This window comes from Peromyscus leucopus, chromosome 5 (genome assembly GCF_004664715.2).
Source record: "Peromyscus leucopus breed LL Stock chromosome 5, UCI_PerLeu_2.1, whole genome shotgun sequence".
Taxonomy (NCBI): Eukaryota; Metazoa; Chordata; class Mammalia; order Rodentia; family Cricetidae; genus Peromyscus; species Peromyscus leucopus.
The window spans coordinates 14,594,837-14,616,360 of record NC_051067.1 but is presented as its reverse complement, the minus strand read 5'-3'; the positions used below and the strand labels follow the sequence as shown (position 1 = coordinate 14,616,360).

The 21,524-nt window shown below is 49.6% G+C and overlaps 1 protein-coding gene across 13 annotated transcripts in view; it reads right to left on the bottom strand.

The window, feature by feature from the left end:
* Positions 1 to 21,524, bottom strand: part of Wnk2 (WNK lysine deficient protein kinase 2) — a 113,479-nt gene that overhangs the window by 20,218 nt on the left and 71,737 nt on the right. For 9 of the 13 annotated variants that reach the window (XM_028867657.1, XM_028867659.1, XM_028867660.2 and 6 more), the window contains 10 exons: positions 19,073 to 19,366; positions 18,602 to 18,651; positions 17,573 to 17,741; positions 17,389 to 17,505; positions 13,146 to 13,316; positions 12,990 to 13,035; positions 12,271 to 12,390; positions 2,397 to 3,217; positions 1,895 to 1,970; positions 54 to 142 (listed from right to left, as the gene is read on the bottom strand). In XM_028867657.1, the coding sequence (XP_028723490.1) occupies positions 54 to 142; positions 1,895 to 1,970; positions 2,397 to 3,217; positions 12,271 to 12,390; positions 12,990 to 13,035; positions 13,146 to 13,316; positions 17,389 to 17,505; positions 17,573 to 17,741; positions 18,602 to 18,651; positions 19,073 to 19,366 (1,953 nt within the window). The remainder of the gene's footprint in view (positions 1 to 53; positions 143 to 1,894; positions 1,971 to 2,396; positions 3,218 to 12,270; positions 12,391 to 12,989; positions 13,036 to 13,145; positions 13,317 to 17,388; positions 17,506 to 17,572; positions 17,742 to 18,601; positions 18,652 to 19,072; positions 19,367 to 21,524) is intronic. The other 4 variants (XM_037205747.1, XM_037205748.1, XM_037205749.1 and 1 more) reach the window with 4 other exon arrangements.

Genomic DNA, 21,524 nt, shown 5'->3' with positions numbered 1-21,524 from the left:
GCTGTGGTTAGAACCCCCTGCCGCCTCTGGCTAGCGCGTCAAGTCACCTTTACCTGGGGGACACCGGGTGCTGGGGGGGAGTCTGAGGCCACCTGCCCTGTGTCACTGTCACAGCCCAGGGTGTTGCTGGAAGATGACTCTGCTGTAGGAACATGACAGCATTACTGAGGCTGCAGAGAGAGAACAGTAAAGGAGGGCCAAGCCCAGAGGCCCACGAGGTGGGAGTGGCTGCGGGGCAGGGAGGGGTGACATTCCAGGGGCTCTGGAGACTGAGAAGGCACTGTGGTGCCCTATCTCGGGGACATCACACCCTGGAAGACATCCACAATCCTGGGGAAGGGCAGGGGTGTGGGAAGGAACACTCTTGCTTTGGGCACTCTGTACTTTGGTGGCTGAAACCGTTTCCAGATCTCAGAGGACACAGTAAACAGATCCCAGGCCTACGTCTGTGGGCCTAGGGAATGCCTGCTACCTGTGTGTACACACACACACACACACACACACACCACTCCTCTGGTGCTCTGTTTTCAGAGTGGGACAGCACAATGTTTCCGGCAAGCTTCCTTGGGTTGCTATGAAGAGCCATGGAGAAAAGCCCAGGGAGAAGTGTGTGTGAGCAGAGATCCCTTCATAGTCAATTCGCAGGCAGGATGGGGCCAGAGTTAGGCCATATGCTGTGGGGGTGGGGGTGGGGGTGGGGGTGCAAAGATGCTGACCAAGCCTCCGGGGAGACTAGGGAGCCACCACACAGCAAGATAGAACACAAATGGACACATGGACTCACACAAGTGTGCTTTGAATCCTCTATATAGGAACCTCACCTTCCTGGGGAGACCTGATTCCAGTCTCTATTACATGTCCCCAACTTATAAGCAACACTTAATCCCCTTCCTCACTTTGCGTACTCCAGTGTCAGGGCTCACCACCAACTCCATCCTTCTAGTTCTGTGCCCGTTACAAAGTTTACCTGTTTGGACCTGGATCATGAGTCAGCCTGCTGGAACAAGCCCTCTACTGCCTACCATGACTTCTGAACTCCGAGACACGTGTGGATTTGTGATTGCAGGTAACACCCCTTACAGGACACAGAGGCTCCATCACCTCTTCTATGGGATTTGGAACGCTGACCTCAGCTCCAGGCTGGCACGGGGTTAAGGGTAACAGAAGCTGCCTCTGACCTCTTGAAGCACTGTCCCAGGAACCAACTCAGCAGCCTCGTGGGTCCACCAGGTGGAACTGGACTTCTCCCTGACTGCAGCTTAGCCCTGAGAGCCACCTGTTACTGAGAGTAACTCTTACCTTGCCAACCCTTAAGAAGTCCAGCTGAGGAAGCCTGGCACCTTAGAAGGTAGACCAGACCCCTAGGGTGAAGACTCAAATGTTTGGTAACAATCCAAGAACCACGTGATCTCAGCAACTCGGAAGGCTGAGGCAGGGATCAATGTAAGTTCAAGGCTAGCCTGGGCTACACAGCTATCTCAAAAGAAGAAAGGGCTGGCGAGATAGTTCATTGGGTTAAGATACTTGCCACCAAGTTGATGACTTAAGTTTAATCCCCAAGATCCTCACGATGGAAGGAGGGAACCAGTTGCTGCAAGTTAACCTCTGACCTCTGCATAGACCACAGGAACCCATGAACCTAAGCAAGAGTCCTCCTGAGGTACAAAGCTGCTAGGGGCAACCGAGGAAAGCAGTGGGGTCTGAGACCACTCTCTACCCATTCCCTTGTTCGACCCTTCACGTTCCCAGACAGGCCTCTTTGAATGTGAGAGCAGTTCTGTCTGTGGGCTGTTTCATCTTCGAAAGCATGAATGTGCAAAGGCTCTGGGCTCCAGGAGTACTGTGGCACCTGCAGAGTGTAGCCTGCACTACTACCTTGACCTTGAGGTGTTACCTGTCATTGGAGAAGACGCACCCTGTTCCCGCTGGGTCAGGGCCCATCCTGCAGGGGCCGTTTCTGACTTTTCCAACTGGAAGAAGAAAAAAAACGGAAGAATTGACTTATCAATATCTTTTTTTTCGAGACAGGGTTTCTCTGTGTAGTTTTGGTACCTGTCCTGGATCTCGCTCTGTAGACCAGGCTGGCCTCGAACTCACAGAGATCTGCCTGGCTCTGCCTCCCGAGTGCTGGGATTAAAGGCGTGTGCCAACACCGCCCGGTTGGCTTATCAACATCTTAGAAACTAAACCCTAAACTGCTAATCTGTGACCCTGCTATGGGTGAAACTGTCCCTAGCCTGCCCTGCCTCCTCCATATGAACAACTGATCTGAGCCGCCCGGCACCACACACCACAGGTGCGCCACCAAGAGCCAACCAGGACCTGCATAGCTATGATGCCTGCCCACCTCCAGCCATAGCCAGTGAGGGTGTATTGGGGTGAGTCAAGCTACTCACTGAGGGCTGGGCCTGCTGGGTGAGGCTTGGGGTCCTGTCACTCAAAGCTGAGGGCAGGTCTCCTCGCAGGGGCTCCAAGGTGAAGTCTCTATCGCTTGCCTCCATGGGAGTCCCAGCCGAGGCTGAGGAGGTGGGCACGTGCTCCTGATAGAGCAGAGTCCGCAGTTTCTCATCCAGGCTCTTGATGGTGTTGTCCACGAAGCCTACCCTAGGGGGTGGCCCTTCCCCATCTGATTCCAAGGCTGAGGGGGGTGGTGGGGGAGCAGTAGGCCCCAGGGGGGGACTGGGGAGCTGGGGAGTTGCCAGGCTGATAGCTCCCACTGTGCTGGGCAGCGGGGGTGGTGGCTGACCCGGCACGGGCTGTGTGGCCCCGATGGGGGGGCTGGGCTCTGGCACTGAGGCAGGCGGGGGCTCCCCTAGAGTGCTGACCTCCCTGGTTGAGATGGGCTCCCCCAGACCCGTGGAGCAGCGAGAGGCTTCTGGAGCTGGGGTGCAAGGTCCTTGGCCAGTGCTGAGGGGCTGGGTAGCACACTGGGTATGGTGAGTCTCGACCAGTGGCTGGTGGGTCTCATGGATACTGGCTGGTCCTTGATGGGTCCCTGGGGCCCCTGCCGGCACGGCAGTCCCTGATGCTGACTCTGGCACGGTGCTGGTGGCTGGTGCTGCCGGGGTTACAGTAGTCACAGGAGGGGAAGACGGGGCCAAGGGGGCTGAGACTCCACCAGGAGGGTTGCTGGAGCCTGCCTGGCTCAGGAGCTGCTGGGCAGCTGGGAAACTAGGTTTGTCCTTCAAGGACGGCTGGTCTGGATAGGGCGCTGGGTCTAGAAGAGAAAAAGGAATGGTTGGCATCACTTACCCTGACCCTCTTCAACCAGTCCTTCCCTGGCCGCACTGACGACCTGGCTGGGGCTCCCACAAACTCATCTTTATTCCTCCAAGAGGCCACGTTCCAGTCTGCCACCCAGTCCCGTGCTGAGCACTGCCACCAGCTCTCACCTACGGCTCTCTGCTCCTGCAGAGTAAGCTATGGTGTCTATACCATCCCTTTCCTACCATCTGGCTGCAGATCTTGTCAGGCATGGCCTTCTCTCTTCCACCTATCTGTCCACACTGTTTGTCCATGCTGGACAAAACTTGAACATGAATTTACAAAGCGCTGAGTGAAGCAGTGAGTTATATTTACATCCTTGCCCCAGAGCAAGGAGGAACCCAGAATCTTCCAATCCATCAGATGCCCAGAGTTGGCAAAGAACCCTGGGAGTGAAGGAGCTGGGGAAATGCTGTGGAACAATCTTTGTACACTGTAAGTAAGTATTGCTCTCATTGTTAATAAAAAGCTGATTGGCCAATAAGCAGGCAGCATTTTCAGGGCAGAGAGAATGCTGGGAAGAAAGAGGGCAGGGTCTGGGAAGTCTCTAGGAGACGCAGGAGGAGCAAGACATGCTGGAGAACAGGTAAAGCCACGAGCCACGGGGCAGCACATAGATTAGTAGAAATGGGTTAATTTAAGTGGTAAGAGCTACTTAGTAATAAGCCTGAGCTATGGGCTGAGCATTTATCATTAATATTAAGTCTCTGTGTGTTTATTTTGGAGCCAGTGGTCCTGACAAAAACTCTGCCTACGGGGGATCACATGAAGACAAAGTCCAATAGTGTCCTGCTAGAGCACCCAAGGCCCTAAAGGCAGTCACAGGGACTGTGTTGGGAATCGAAGGGAGGGCACAGGGTGTGGTATGTCTCAAACCCATATGGGTTGGAGCTCGCCATTTCTCGCTTTCTAAACAGAAGCCCTGTGCTCTTTTACAGACAGGGACACACTATGCAACACTAAGGCTGAGGAGCTGGCTGCATGGGTCAAGTGCCGGCCATGCAAGCATAAAGACCTGAGTTTAGACCCCCAGCATCTACCCAGAAGCCAATCATGGTGGCATGTGCCTATAATCCCAGCACTGGGTGTGTGTGTGTGGGGGGGGGGAACAGGTAGATTTCTGGAGCTCACTGGACAACCAGCCTAGCCAAACTGGTAAGTTCCAGGTTCTATAAGAGACCTTTTCTCAAAAAATAAGATGGATGCCTTAAAAAAGAAAAAAAGCACCCTAGGAAGACTCCGAGCATCAACCTCCAGCCTCCACACATGGACACATGTAGACTCCCACATGGACACATGCAAACTCCATACCTACACAGAGTCTCTTATACACACATACATACACATACACACACACACACACACACACACACACACACACACACACACACACACACCCCGAAAACCATAAAAAAGCAGTAGGAGTGGGCTGGTTACCAGCATCCAAAGCCCTTCTCCTGTGCCCAGACCCATGCAGATACTCCATCCCTGCCTCACCACAGGTCAATAACTGACAAGTTCTCCCTCCTGTTGTCTTGATGGCACTGGCGAGTCTTCTAAAGGTTTGGGATGTTCTTCTATCCATAGATGGTGGTACAGAGGTGCCATAGGTGCACACCAGAGATGTGGCTGGCCACAGAGAACCTCTGGCTTCAGTTGAGGCTGGTAAGCCACCTCCAAGGTGGGGGATGGTGTCCCTCCTAGGGCAATTTGTGAATGCTCATGAGCCTTCCTCCTCTCCTCCCTGGGAGAGTGGTAAAGGCCTTACTTCCGATTATGGTAACATTTAACATGAAACAAACCCTCTTAAAGGCTCCAATACACAGCACGGTACTAGCTTGCATAACTGAATGAAACCTCAGACCTGCTGCACAGGCACGGTTTGTCCTGTCAATCTCCACTCTGCTCTGATTCTGACTATACAGACACCTCCCATAAGTAGAGTTACATGGTCCTTGTGCTTCTGTGAATGGCTTGTTTCATTCAATATAACACCCCCAGGCACATTCATGCTGCTGCCAATGGCAGGATTTCCTTTTTAATGTCTCAACGGCAGTCTACTAGGTATACACATTTCTCTTTATCCAGTCATCTGCTGACATTCCATTTGTTTCCACGTCTTAGACCACCGCAAATGATGTTGCATGAACATGGAAAAGCAGGCATTTCCTCCAGAATTTGCTTTCAATTCACTTGAAACACGCCCAGATATGGGGCTGCTACATCATGGAACAGTTCTGCTTTTGACTTCTTGAGGAACCTGTATGCTTGTTGTTGGAGATTTTTACTCTTTTTGGCTCTTTTTTGGGAGCCCGCTACCCATTTCCCAAATAAATTCACACATGGAGGCTTATTCTTAATTATGAGTGCCTGGCCTTAGCTTGGCTTAGTTTCTAGTCAGCTTTCCTTATCTTAAACTATCCAATTTATCTTTTGCCTCTGGGCTTTTCCTGTTCTCTTAACTTCTGTAAATCTTACTCTTACTTCCTGGCTTGCAGTGTAGCTGGGTGGCTGGCCCCTGGAGTCATCCTCCTCCTCTGGCTCCTTGATCTTAGATCTCCAATCCCTCTTCCCAGAGTTCTCTTTCTATTTATTTTCTCTGCCTGTCAGCCGCACCTACCCTTTCTCCTGCTTTGCTATTGGCCATTCCACTCTTTATTAGACCATCAAGGTGCTTTAGACAGGCACAGCAACACAGCTTCACAAAGATAAACAAATGCAATATGAACAAAAGTAATACACCTTAAAATATTCTACTACACATGCTGCTTCCTATAATATCTGTACCAATTTACATTCTTGCCAGTTGTACAGATGGCTTCCCATTTCTCCACATCCTTGCCAAAACTTTGTCTTTATGTTTTGTTTTTATATTTGTATGCAAGCACACACACATGCCAAGGCTGGATGGAGCATGGAAGTCAGAGGAAACTTACAGAAGTCAGTTTTCTCCTTCCAGGTCCAGGATCTAACTGGGGTCACTGGGCTTGATGTCAAGCACGTTACACACTGAGTCATCGCACTGGTCTTGTCTTTTGTTAACAACATCCTTTGTGTAGGTTATTTCCCCCCTCAAGACAGGTTTTCTCCGTGTAGTTTTGGTGCCTGTTCTGGATCTTGCTTTGTAGACCAGGCTGGCCTCAAACTCACAGAGATCCACCTGGCTCTGGCTCCGGCTCCCAAGTGCTGAGATTAAAGGCGTGCGCTACCACCGCCCGGCCCTTTGTGTAGTTTTGAACTGTATTTTCATGTGACTAATGTGATTGCCTTCTCAACACGAGCCATGAGGCATCTCCTATGACATATCTGCCCATCAACTGAGCTGCTCTGGTTTGCCTTTTCCTCTATAAGAGCTCCTCATGTCTGCTGGGTGGGAATCATTGCTGGTTGTATGGGCTGCTGGTATCTTCTCTCTGGTTTGTGTGTTTCCTCATTAACTTCCTGAGGATTATAGGAAGCATCCCCACACCTGCCTGGTACATGTAGTCCTGGAGTTTGAACCCAGGGCTGTTTGCATGCTAGGTAAGCACTGAGCTAAGAAATTCTGGAGAAACAGATTTCCTCTGCTTTCTTCTAAAAATTACACAATTTTGCACTTTATAGATTTTTTAAATTTTAAATTAAATAAGACACTTGCAAGTAAAAATACTGAACATAAAAATCAAGTATTTTATATTTGATTTATTAATATTTTTTTGTGTGTATGATGTAAGGTTTACTTTTTATACTATGAATAAGCCATTAATCAACATCCTCATTGAAAAGACTACCTAGGCTGAAAGCAGGAATTATTTCTCAAGTTTATAAAAGAAATTAGGGTGACTCTGGCCTGCTCAGTGACCTAGGGTTATTATTCCCTTTTGCATTTCTTGAAGAGATTTTACAAAACTGGTGTTAGATCTTGTTAGTGTGTGTGGGAGTTTGCCTGGGCTTGAGAATCCTTTGAGGGAAATTTGACCTATTGATTCTCTCTTTCTAACAGATCTGGGGTGTATATCTTTTCCATAGTAGGTAAGTTTTAGCAGTTGGTGGATTCTGCAGAATTAACTAGTCCTTCTCATTTAAGCTATCTGGTCTCCATCTGTAGGCTTGCTCATTGTCTCCAACAGCGCCCTTTATCCTTTATGTTTCTTTCAGTCCTGAGATTGATATTTTATGTCTTTTTATGTCAGTTTTACTAGAGGTTTAAAACTTTACTGGTTTTATTTTTCCCCAAAGAACCAGTTTCTGGCTTCATTGGTTTTATCTGTTTTACTTATTTGTTCATTTTAAATGTCATTGACTTCTGCTCTTTATTCTCCTGGTTTTGCTGTCTTTGGATTTATTCTGTGTTCACTGTCCTCATTTTTCAAGGTAGAAGGTTGTGTTATTAACTTTTTAGTGCTATAATATTTCCTTATAACTTTAGCTACATCTCACAAAATTTAATGCTATATTCTTGCGTTCATTCAAAAATGTCCTGACTCTCCTAGGACTATTTTTTTTTTCCACTGTAGATACCATGACCTGTCACTCAACTCTTAGTTATATTCTATCAGAGATTGTAATCAGTATAATGTCCACTTTTTTCATGTTGGGTTTCTTTTTGTAACTCAGGGTAATTGCTCTACATGTCTGAGAAAGAGTGCATTCCGTCCATGCAGAATGATCTACAAACGTCAAGTAGGTCAAGCTGGCTAACATGGCTGGTTGTTCTCTTCCTGAGAGAGGTGTGAAGGCCTCGACAAAGTTGCAAATCGTCTGCTTCTGCTTTTAGTTCTGGTGGATTTTTTTCCCTGTAAGATTTTATTATTTTGATTTTTATTCTTTTGAAGTAGGGTTGCTGGCTTCAAACTGGTGGTCTCCTGCCTCAGACTCCCAGAGCTAGGAATGCAGCAGGCTTGTGCCACCACACCAGACTTAGTTCTGTTAGGTTTGAAGTTCTGTGACTAGATGCACTCATGTTTAGGGCTCTCAATGTGCTTTTGGAAAGCGATTCTTTAGTGAATGTTTAACATGACCTTTTTGTTTGTTTGTTTGTTGTTGTTTTGTTTTTCAAGACAGGGTTTCTCTGTGTAGATTTGGTGCCTGTTCTGGATCTTGCTCTGTAGATCAGGCTGGCCTCAAACTCATAGAGATCCACCTGGCTCTGCCTCCTGAGTGCTGGGATTAAAGGCGTGTGCCACAGCCACCTGGCTTACACACTTTCTTTTAAAAAAAAGTTTATGTATATGAGTGTTTGCCCACATGTAACATAGATGTGAACCTCGACGTGTGCCTGGTGTCTGTGAAGGCCAAACAAGGGTGTGGATCTCCTGGAAGTGAAGTTACAGGCAGTCGTGAGCCACTGCATGGTGTTGGGGACTAAGCCTAGGTCCTCTGCAAGAGCAAGTGCTCTTCACCACTCCTAACCACCTCTCCAGCCCTCACCCATCTGTGTACCTAATACACTACTGGAGTTTCTCGTAGACACATCTGCTTAATCAAGTTGTGGGTTTCTCACTCCATTTTCATCATCTGTGCCATGTCATCGAGACATGGTATTTTACCTGCGTAAAGTCTATCATTCTGTTGTTTCCTAGGGATTTCCTTCCCTCTGTTTTTTAAGATTACTTTTTTTATCTTCATTTTCTCTTTCCTCTGTTTCTTTTAGGCTATTTGATTTTATCTATTAGAATTTTGAGTATATCTTTTTGAACAATTCTTTTAATGGTTATGCTAGGAATTCCAAAGCACATCTTCAACTCTGCAATCTTCTTAGACTGGGTTGGAACACACACTCACTCAGAGCCCTTCAGTTGGAAGGCGGAAGCCTTACGAACACGAGCTCACTTCGCCTGCCTTCCTGCAGCTGTGTTGCACGTCTGCATACGTGGACAGCTCATCTGCTGTTACGGGTCTGAAGTTTCAACCGCCACCTTTCAAAGGACTCAAGAGGAGAATGGTCTGTTACACACACACACACACACACACACACACACACACACACACACACACACACACACACACACACACACACACTAGTTGTTCTTCCTTTGTCCTGATGGTACTACCTAGGATTGTCTCCCTTCTGTCTGAAGATCTTGAATCTTGCAAAGTAGGTGCACTGAAGGCAAATTCTCTTAGCCAGCTTATTAGAGAATGGCAACAGTGTATCTCTGTTTCTAAGGGGCATTTTCTCTGAAGACAGAGCTTGGTCATCAGTCTTTCCATTCACCACCTTTCAAATGCTATCGGCGTGCTTCTGGACATCATGGCTACTGCTGAGAAATCTGCAGCCACGTGGATATCCCCTTCTTTTAGGGGACACATCATTCTGCTGGCTGCCTTCACCTTTTCATTTTTAGTTTCCAGTAGACTATTGCCGTGTTCAGGCACGGTGTTCTCCAGTCTCGCCTGCTTGGAGTTTGCTTAAGCTTCCTGAGGACCCAGGTTCTGCCCCTGGCCAATCGCAGAGGTGCTTCAGCATTAATTTCTCTACATCTTTTTTCTGTATGTTTTCCTCTCCTGAACCCTGGCATGTCAGAGGCTTCGGCAGGTCTTGGAAACTCTGCTACTTTACTTTTCTTCCCTGTGTTCCAGTCAGATAATTTGGATATTTTAATTTTTAGCTCTAAAACTTGCATGCATTTGTTTCTTCTCTGTATCTGTTTTTCACTGACACCTTCTTAAGATTTATGTCAAGAATGTGATTGTTCAGACACATTTATAATGGCTGCTTTGGGCTTCTGGGTCATCCAGTATCTGTGTCACCTTGTCAGTGGTTAGGTTGGCTTTTTCCATGAAGCTGACTGACATTTCCTAGGTTTCTACTCGCCAAGTAATTTTGTTTCTATTCTCAATATTTTGAATAACATATGAAACCTTAAAGATTTTTGGCTGCTATGGTGAATGCTGGTATTTTTTGCTTTAGCAGATGGCCAACATGACCAGGAGTAGCAACCTGCAAATGGCAGACTGCTTTCCACGGGTCATGGTTACAAGTGGTTCAATTTTCAACACTTATGCAGGACTAATCTATTTGAAACTGGTACAGTCACTTAGAGGCCAGTCAGGAAACTAGGTAGGGTTTATCCCTTAGCTTAGTTCCCAGTTTTATATGCTAATTGGGGTGCCACCCGTACACATACACACACTAGCTGAGGGTGCATCAAAGAGTTCAGCTTAGTGAGACTACATTCCAAGTTTCTCCCATTTTGTGCCTTTGTGATATTCTTGTTCCCTTGGACTTCCTGCTCTGAACCACGGGTCAGAAACCAGCCAATGTTATGACTGTGCCAAGAGGGCCAGGCAGCAGAGAACATAAGAAAATCAGTGGGTTTCAGGTGTGTGCTCCTGTAGCTCTAGAGCTCTCGAGGTTCAGCTGAATGCAGGCCCCCATAACTTGCTGCTGCCCCATAGAGTTCCCTAGGCACCAGAGTTCCTCTCTGCAGGCCTGCCTCTTTCAGCAGGCCTTGCCCTCACTGGGACACAGCTGCAGCAGGGCCACACAGAGTGCCTGCACTTTAGACCTCTTCTCTCTACAGTGTGACAGCTGTAGCCTTATTCAGACACTCCTGTAGGATGGGAGATGCTCTCAATGGAAAAGGGACCAAGACTGGTCTTGTATCTGGCTTCTGTTCCCTACTAACTAGGGTCTGATACATTTCCACTGTCTTCAGATTTCCAGTGCCTTTAAAGTGTAATTTTCTCTTTCTTTCTCTCTCTCTCTCTCTCTCTCTTTTCTTTTTTGGTTTTTCAAGACAGGGTTTCTCTGTGTAGTTTTGGTCCCTGTTCTGGATCTCGCTCTGTAGATCAGGCTGGCCTCGAACTCACAGAGATCCGCCTGCCTCTGCCTCCCGAGTGCTGGGATTAAAGGCGTGCGGCACCACTGCCTGGCTAAAGTGTAATTTTCATAATTCATCAAGTTTTTTGGTCCTCCTCTGTGGATAGTTAATTCAAATGAACACACCTGTCACCCACTTCTCCATTCGAGACCCCCACCATATACAAACTTGCTATGAATAGTTTCCAGGATCACAGCATGTAGCTAAGGGTGAGGATTTAACTCTGTACTCTTAGCCCCACATCTCTATTCATTAATGACATACCACACTGTGGCACTCCACAGTCCTACCCCATGACACACTGAAATTTATCCGCCTTGTGACAGGGCTTTCCTTGGACCATGGAGCATCCATGTGTAAGAAAAGGAAGATGGAATGTGTGAAGAGATCCTCGTTTTGAAAGTAAGTCTTCCAGGGAAGGTTGCTGGCCCCTGGCTTCTCAGGCTAGGCTGAGCCCATGCCCCTGGCTAGAATACAACTCCTCTCCGTGTACAGCTCACTGGGTTTTACTATTAAGATGACCTTTTCCCAGTGGAAAGGAATTCACTGGAAACGTATGATAAGGAGAAAAGGCTAATTTACATATCCTTTTATGAATGTAGCATGATGGAAACCCAAGTTATTTAATAATCAGCTCTTTCTTGCCAAGTGATGAAGATTTAAACCTAAGTTTGTTCCAATGATTTCTAAGTATCATAAAAATCAAGACATAACCAACAGTGCTGAAGGGCAAGTTTACAGACATCTGTGGGGATAGGTGCAAGCAGCCTCAGGAGCAGATGAATAGCACCATTATCCACGTGACAACTGAGAATTAGGTCGTCTCAGAATCCCACCTCCCCATGCGAAGCAGGGTTCAGAGAGCCTGTTCACTGTGGGTGTACTGTAAGGTGACAGAAACAGGCAGGAGGATCACTAGGTAGTACTGCGTAGGAAGGGCCGGAGCCCATCAGCACACAATCACCTGAGCGGTGAAGATAATACGCCAGCTCAAGCCCATGCTGTCTGGTGGCTGATCCAGGAGAAAACAGGGAGAAAGGGTAACATGGCCCAGTCAGCTGCCCTTTGGAGGGACAGTATGGAGTGGCAGCAGCCCCTGGAACGATGCCGGGTACCCACCACATCCTAGGACAGGCCTGCATGGACGGGAGCCCCTAGGTTGCCACAGAAGGGGGTCTGGGCTCTGTGTACGCACGCCTACCTTGGCTGGCTTCTGGCTGTAAGGAGCTTAGAGGAAGTGGGGGTGACGACTCGGAAGTGTCTGTCGCTGGATGTTCAGCCACTGGACAGATGATAAACCACCTCTTCCCCGTGTGCAAGACTGAGAAACAGAGCATAAAGAGGTGCTGAGAGGGAGCCAGTACCTCTAGGCCAGGGACCCTGCTACTGTACCAGACCCCACGACAAGCTCTAGGAAGTGCATTCCACCTCTGGAGGCTCCTCCAGAAGGAGTGGGCAGGGGATTCAGCTCTCACTTATAATCCTGAACAGCTTCACTCTATGACTCAGGTGGCCCTCCAGGCCCCTTGATAAGGAGGCCTTAGGGAAGGGCTTCCATCTGCTCCTCTCAACCAGAAGGGCATAGGGTGGGAACTCAGCTCGGGGAGCCTCACTGGCAGCTGCAGACTCTCAGAAGAGCCTGGTTCAGTTCTTTCAGTTCTTGGGGTGCCTGTAGCACCAGCCTGGAAGGGAGTGATGGCAGCTAGTAGTTAGTGGCTGCTGGGACAGGGTGGCCATTACCAGCTGAGAGCGCCTCATCACCACTCCCACAATCCTTCCGGTGCGGTGGCCAAAGTCTTTGCTGCTATGCTCAACAGAGGCCTTCAGTCAAGTGCCTGCTTTAGGGCACAGAGGGTGCGGGGAAATGGTTCTTCCCTAAGGCTGCCTACTCTGCCAGGACAGCTGCCGAGACAGGCTTACCGTTCTGCTGATAGACAGGGGCGTTGGCTTGGGACTGTCCGTTCTCCTGCATGAGGGAAATGGATTGCAGGTCAGCAGCCATGCCCATGGAGAGCTTATTTCTGAGCCTCCTGCCTGCTGCATCTACCAGCATGCCCTGGGGACCTGGGCTCTCACCTCCCCCGTGGCCAGACCACAGGTACCCAGGTGTGGAGGGCTGGTCCCTGTGTCAGAGCCATGGTCAGCATCTGTGTCCTCACTGAGCATGTCTTCCGCCTTGTCCATGACATCCTTCATCTGTTCGATGAATGTCTCTCGCTCGGCGGGCAGGATGAAGTCATGCTCTACCTGCAAAGGGACACGGGACTGCTGGTGACAGCCTTCCATAGACCATGACTGCATGGGGGCTCTATCGGGGATATACATACCTCTAACCTGCCCTAGGTCCCAAGGGAAGGCATGACAAAGGCTGTGTTGTGTCCCCTGGTCAGAGCGGAACAGCCGAGGGAGAAAGTTGACGGCCCCAGAGACACAGGAACGCAGGTGAGACTGAAAACGCTACCCCACACAACCAGACAGTCCCATGTGGCACTGCTTTCCTAGAGCAAGAGCTGATCATGGAACCCCAGGCTAGCCCAACAATCTCCAAGAAAGATAGGTGCCCTAGTCCTGGTTCTAGTGGAGAGGGCCTAATTGGGACACAGCACTAGACAAAGAGCCACACCTATTTTCCCTAGAATAATAATAACAATTATTATTATTATTATTAATTATTTAAGACAGGGTCTCACTGAGTAGCCTTGGCTGTCCTGGAACTCACAACATACACCAGGCTAGCCTCTAACTCACATAGATACCCTGCCTCTGTCTCCCAAGTGCTGAGATTAAAGGGAAGCACCACTGTGACTGCTTCCCCAGAAACCTTTCTGACTGACCTTCTTCACAAGTCATCTTCACAGAGCTCTTGCCCTATAGCCACACGGCTCTTCTAAATGCTAAGTCCAGGCAGCTCTTTCCAAGATGGCCAAGCTGGGCTCAGCTGAACCGACGCTCTGGGTAGATGTCTGGTCCTGCCTTGCTGCTGTCCCACTAAGAACAGCGCCTCCATCTATCCAGATAACAGTTGTGAGTCTTGGCAGCCAAGCACAAGGCTGTGCAGCATCCACTCATGTCAGAAGGTGTCCTCCTGGCAGGAACCCACGTTCTATATTGCCTCATTGGCTGGCTCCTCATGGCCAAGGAGCTCTTGTGGAATGACTGTCTTCCACCCCTCACCCAGCAGTGGGGACAAAAGCAGCCCAGGCCTGGGATGTGGAGGAGACTGGAAGGCACCATAGCCTAGATATCAGGGCCTCTGGGCTGGGCTCACCAGAATACGGCCACTGTCCTTAATGTTCCTATGGGTGGCCTTGGCCCACTGTGTCTTGGCTACCTCAGACAGATTCAGCATGATTTGCCCCTCCCTGTACAAAGAGCTCCAGAAGAGAAGTCAGCTTCCTCTTTCCCAGGGGTCCCCAGTATCTCTGCCCTTTCTAACCACAGCATTTCTTCCCATCCATACAAATGTGTAGCTTCACACATGCCTGGACCATCCTTCCTCGGTGGGTGGCCCTGTAGCTCCTACAACGAGATAGCTGAAGTGCAGAATTCTCCCAGCCACCTAGGCAACACCCCCGGAGCACGGCCACTCTCCCAGGCGAGGCTGAGGCTGCCCAAGGGCAGCCTCGGGCAGAGTGCAGAGGAGACAGAGCACCGAGGTGTGTGACACAGGCAGAGGCATGCAAGAGCATATGGAGTGTTCTAAATCTGTGCAAAATGAAACAAAAGCTCCTACAGCTTCCTGATAGGTGTATGTTTCTTCTTTTTCAAAAGAAATTAAAGAGATCAAAAATAAATTTAAAAATAAAACAGAAAAAACCTAAAATTTCAGGGTTCAAATATAAATTTAAATCAAAGCCAAGTTAATTCAAACATCTGGTTTCCTCTTTACAACGGTCTACCAGGGTAATGAGCCCACGACCCAAGCAATGGAGCATCCCTCAAGCGGTAAGATGGTCCCAGATGGGGCAATGCTTGTCTGAATAACACCTGTGAATATTAATATTACCAAAATCAAAGGACTTGGAATCACCTAGGAGACAAACCTCTGGGCACGGTTATGATAGAGTTCCTACCTTAGGCTTACTGAGGTGGGAAGATTCATCATAAATGTGGGAGGCACGTTTGTGAACTAGAGTCCCAGACTGAATGCAAAGGAAAAAGGTGGCTGGGCACCAGCTTTCCTCTCTCTCTGCTTCCTGACTGTGATGCAGTGTGAGCAGCTCCTGTTGCATGGCCTTCAACACCATGCCGTGAGCTAAACACACCTTCCTCGCTGTTGTCAGGCATCTGTCACAGCAGTGAGACAAGTACCTAACACAGCACCCCATCCACCATCTACACCTGTGCTTCCCTGGAGACAAGTACCTAACACAGCACCCCACCCACCATCTACACCTGTGCTTCCCTGGAGACAAGTACCTAACACAGCACCCTATCCACCATCTACACCTGCGCTTCCCTGGTGCCTCCTGATGCCTCCCACCCCGACGCAGGAACAGGGAACAAGGCAGAGGCCATCAGGAAGCAGGGACTGCACATGGCTGTCTGTGCACTTACATCCTGCATAGTTGGGGAAAAGCTTTCAGATAACTTGGCTTTAAAATGTGTGATTCAATCCTCTCCACAGTTCACAAGAAAAAACACAACAGAATGAGAGGAGGGAGGGTCAGGGCATCCGGGGACCTAAGACTAAAAAGATGCAAGTTTACAAAGCTCAACAAGATAACAACTGACCAAGAAACTGTGCAGGGGCCTTTCATGTGTGGTGCTGGAGAAGATGAACACACACACACACACACACACACACACACACACACACACACACACACAGAGACAGAGACAGAGACAGAGACAACAAGCTACTGAAAACAAGTGGACAGGAACGTGTGGACACAGAATTCCTGATCACTGTGCTGTGAGAGGAAGAAGGGGAACTGCAGAAACCGGGTAAGTGGGCAGCATGGCAGACAGGGGCTGGGGGACCACGTCATGGGCGTTTTTTGCATTATTATTGTGCTTCTATAGCTCAGTCTAGAAATGTTTTTGCCCTGCAAGTACAAAGACTTGAATTTGATACCCAGGACTCACACAGAAAAAGAAAAAGGAAAAAAAAAATCGTATGTGGTGGCATCCTTGTAATTCCACTCTTGAGGAGGTGCCTAAGGAACGGCACCTAAAGTTGTCTCACAGTCTATACACCCAACGTGCACACATGCATAAATAACACAAGGTACATATGTTGTGGAATGCTTTCCTCCAAGCATAACAATCACATAACGTAACATCTTAACAAGAACAGCCGAGACTTCCCACATACGCCTCTCAATCAGACCAGGCCAGTGCACATCCCACATGTTTGGAAGGCAAAATATCCTACTGTCCTCAGTCAGTGGTTCCGCAGTGCCCCTAGGCCTGAAGGCAAGGGATGGTCTGAGCTTCATTTGCACAAGAAACAAAGCTATGCATCTACAGCCTGCTTGTCTCCTAGGCTCTGTGGAAGTTAGTTACCTAGAGGATTAGTCTGAGAAGCTTACACTGTTTGCCAATATGGTCTAGCAGTGTATGGGTCCACAAGAATTTCATAGCAGAAGACAGCTGAAATATTAAAAGCTAAATAACACCAAATATTCCACGATAGATGGCTTCCTCTAGAAAAATACCTTGAAATTTCTAGGTATAGCTTTAATATACAGCGCAATCTCTATAATATATTCTTTCGGCCTGTAAGATGGGTGAGTCCATCCTGCCAATGTCTTCTGCACTTTCATAGACAGTTTGAGATCCAAGTTCTCCACTTCTAGTAGGGCTAAGTGCCGGGGACAGAGCAGGATTTTCTGGTAACATAGGCTAGGAATTTAAAGAAGTCTGCGGGTAAAAAGGGGCTCCCGGAGAGTCCGGCAGGGAGGGTTGGCTGCAGGTGGAGGTGCTGGCAAAGGTACAGCGACCAGGGAAGGAGTACAGGGCTTGGGTCTGTACTTTCAGAAGCCAGGGAGGCTGACAGATAACTCTAAGCAGGGACTGCAGGACCTTGAATGCTGGGACGGTTTCCATTTGCTTATCCAGGTCACCCGGCAAATTCCTCCTATTCTTCTAAAGGACAGGAAGAGGTATGGCTAACATCCCTGAATTGTCCTCATACAGAAACCACCTGCAGGAAGCTGATATTCTTCTACTTGGATACCCACAGCTCTGGGGACAGCTGTTAGGCTCTAGGCCTAACCCAGAGGCCCCCAAACACCTCCATCGAACTCAACATGTTAACTCCTACAAGAGTCTAAGGACCTCAAGGAGGTGGCCTCATGCCCTGACCCAGCCTTACCATGTATGTGGCAATCTCATCAGGAGCGTCCCCATCAAGGTCAAACTTGAAGGTCACCATCTTATGGTTATGCGTTTCCAGCTGACATTCCACCATCTTGTCCCCCGTGTTACACACCTGCAGGAAGTCATGATCAGATTGCAGAGGACTTCACACCCATGTGCCCCAAACCACAGCCACTCACATTCAGAATAGTGAGCCGAGGCCGGCTGGCCCTTTCCTGCCGGGAGCGCGCACGAGTGGACCTACGGTGGTGTTTCCGGGCAGCCCTACCCTCCAGCCTGCCCCCTCCAAAGGTGCCTTCACAGCCGTCACTCAGGTCTCTTCCAGAGGTAACATCGGAACCTCCAAGGCTGAGGGAAAACCGAGAATGTTAACAGCATACCTGGATCAGCAGAAAATCCACTCTAATCAGTCCAGCCTTGGGGCTTCTTTAAGTGGCTAAAGTTGTGACCTACAGAGATAGCACCCAGCTTGCGAGGGGATCCTGAGAGCTCTCTTCCTCCAGTACCCATCCTGAACCATCCATGGGCCCAAGGGAAGTGCCAGCTTCCCAGTGGTGGGCTGTATGATCATGGTTCTCTAGGCCTTTTGCCTCTGAAATGGGTCTGCATGCCTCATTTTCCCCATCTGAGCAAACAAGACACCAGGAACTCTAAGCTGCTGTGAGGACTGTGGGGTCTGCTGAGCTTCCTGCATATACAACATCCAGTCTTCTGGGATGATGGGATCCACAGCTACCTCCCACACCCACCTCAATAAGGAGGATACTACCATCCCAGATCACAGGAGGAGAAACCTGAACACCTGGGTCTAGGCATACCTGAGGCCACTGAGACTCTGCCTAATGCTTTTCCCTTCTGGAATGTCCTCAGCACAAGGATTAGTGCCAGGACCCACAGCTCAGCAGGGACCAATAACAACCAGAACTCTACCTGGACTGACAAGGACTAGTGCCAGAATCCATTGCCCAGCCGGGGCTGACAACAACCAAGATTCATCCTGGATTAACAAAGACCTTCTAGAAAGATGGGCCCTGAGCCACTACTGGGTCTGATTTGGAAAAGGGGGGCAACGCCTGTTAAAAGTCCTGGTAGCGTCCTGGCAAACTGGGGCAGGATCTGAACAAAAGCGCCAAGCAGTGCCGGGCTGGGCCAAGCTGGCTCCCAAGCCTGCGCCCCCCACCCCTCCTGAGGGCAAAGCAGAGCAGTACCTCTCAGAGCTCTGTGGGGGGCCAGGGGGCTTGTCTTGTGAGGCCTGCTCCTAAAATAAAAACCGGAGTAAAAGAACAGGGTTACATTGTGCTGACCTACCTCCCCTTGGTGAGGCCAGACACAGCATGCACCTGCCTCCCCACCTCCTCTGAGGCTCTCTCCACACAGGGCCCCGTGTGTGGCGGGGTGATCTTGAAAGGCTTAGAGGTGAGCAGATTCTTGAAACCCAGGCTTGCTTCTTTCCACAAATTGCTAACCTACTTGGATCATTGCTCCAAAAGGACACACAGGGTTTGTGAGTGCCCTGTACATACTCTCTGAGGAAAACCCATGCTCTCCCTCCTGATGTGGGCCCGTGGAGACTGAGAGGCAGAGTGGCTTGGAGTAGCAGTCCCAGAGCACGCTGTGCCCCCCCTTCACCCCTAGAGCTGAGCCCCCAGGTGGCTTGAGCGGGGAACAAGGGCACACACCTCTGGAGCCACTTCCACCGTGAGCTGGACAGCAGGGCAGGGACCCGCGACCGCAGGCCCCGTGGGCAGAGGTGGGTTTGTTGGCGGGAGGAGCGTAGAGGTCTGGGTGGGCACGCTCTGAGAGGCTGCGGCCACTGTGGGGGCCAGGGAGCTGGGGAGCTTGGGCAGGAGCTCGGGGGCAGCGGGCAGCAGAGCCTCTGGCAGAGGAGGGGAAAGGACAGCAGGCGGCAGGGACACAGCAGACACTGGAGCAGCGACATCCGCCGTGTACGGAGGAGGGTGGCCCAGCAGGACCTGGGGGCACAAGGGAGGAGAACGCAGGCTGGGTACCGGAGAGCAGTGGTAGAGGCCATGCCCAGGCACATCAGTGAGCACACAGGTTTGGGAGGATAAGGAACGTCTCTCTCTGTGGTCCACATGTTCCCCCAAGGCAATCCTTGTCTTAGAGCACAACTGGAATGCAGACATGAGCCTGCCTCCTGACACACTTCCGTGTGGGAATGCACAGACCTAGACTCCTAGGGACTCAGAAGAAGAGTCAGAATGCAACACACACTTAGCATGTAGGCTGGGCTCCGGCTGTCTCCTCGGGACATCAACCTCCGGCTCCCCTGGCCTCTTATGCAGTTCAGAGCCTGGGGTAGCTGTTTCCAGTCACAGGTGCACCCTGCGAGTGCTCAACCCCTGCCAGCTCTCACAAGGTGACGTGGAATTCTGGCTGACTTTCCCCTGTGGGTGTTTCTCTTCAACAGTTCTTTGGGGGTAAAAAGTAAGATAAAGAGAAAACAGGGTCCATAGATTTCAGTGCAAGAACACACCATCCATGGCCCCAGGTGGGCTAAGAGGCTGGAAATTCTGTCACCTTGTCTCTCAGAACACTTTGCTGGAAGGGATGCCTGTGGGGCAGCCAGTTGAGCTCATCAATAAACTTCTAGAAGCTTAATGTAATTAAAAATTCTTTTTAGAAGAGGGTCAGTGTCCTGGTTAGTTTTCTGTCAACCTGACACATTAGAAAGGAGGTAGGCTCAGTTGAGAAAATGCCTTCATAAATTCAGGATGTAGGCAAGCCTGTAGGGCATTTTCTTAATGAGTGACTGGTGGGGAAGGGCCCAGCCATTGTGAGTGGGGCCATCCCTGGGCTGGTGGTCCTGGGTTCTATAAGAAAGCAGGCTGAGCCGGGCGGTGGTGGCGCATGCCTTTAATCCCAGCACTCTGGAGGCAGAGCCAGGCAGATCTCTGTGAGTTTGAGGCCCAGCCTGGGCTACAGAACGAGATCTAGGACAGGCTCCAAAACTACAGAGAAACCCTGTCTCGAAAAACCAAAAAAAGAAAGAATGAAAGAAAGCAGGCTGAGCAAGCCATGGGGAGCAAGCCAGTACGCAGCATCCCTTCATCCCTTCCATGGTCTCTGCATCAGCTCCTGCCTCCACGAGCCTGCCTTGTTTGGGTTCCTGCCCTGGCTTCCTTCTATGATGAACTGTGATATGGAAGTGTAAGCAGAATAAACCCTTTCCTCCCCAAGTTGCTTTTGGTCATCGTGTCTTATCACAGCAATAGCAACCTGACTAAGACAGTCAGCAAGATGGCTCAGTGGGGGAAGGCCTTGCCACCAAACTTGATGACCTAAGTTTGAGTCCTAGGACTCATATGGTAGAAGGAAAAAAATCAACTTCTGCAAGTTGTCTTTGTGGCACACACGAGCAGCACCCCCTATAACATAGACAAAAAAATGCACTTAAAAGTAAAAAACCAGGCCTGGAGAGGTGGCTCAGTAGTTGAGCACATACTGCTCTTGCAAAAGACCCAAGTATGGTTCCTAGCATCCAAGTTGGGCAGCTCACAATAGCCTGTAACTCTAGCTCTATAGGGATCCAATGCCTCTGGCTTCTGTGGCAACTCCACTCATATATATGAACATACCTAAACACAGACACACACATAATTAAAAACAAAAATAATTTTTTTAAAATTAAGAATAAACTTTTAGAAGCTCTACCAGCCAGCCAGTTGAAGAACCCACCCGTCTGTAGCAACCCCAGAACCCAAGCAGAAAACAAGGCCCAGAACACACAGATGGTGCAATACCCTGCTCTCCTGCTGCTTAGTAACCTTTGACACCTTCTCATTCTAGCCGTTCACTCAATGAGAACACAAGACTGATGTGGTTCTTCCCACCGGCTTTTTAGACAAATGCTTTCCGCTGGCCAATAAATACTACTCCCACCCATCTCCAAAGACAAATGCCTCCAGAAATGAGATAGTGAGAAATCATATGGAAGGGGTTGTATACACACTGAGTGAGCAGCACAAAACTGAGCCATGTGGCACCCGGCACCAGAGTGCTCCCCCTGGACTCTTCACTCTTCACGGCAAAGCCAGGAGGTGCTGGTCCACATCAGAGGAACCCGAGGTTCAAATGGCAGGGGCATGCCTCAGCTTCAGAGCTGTCAGG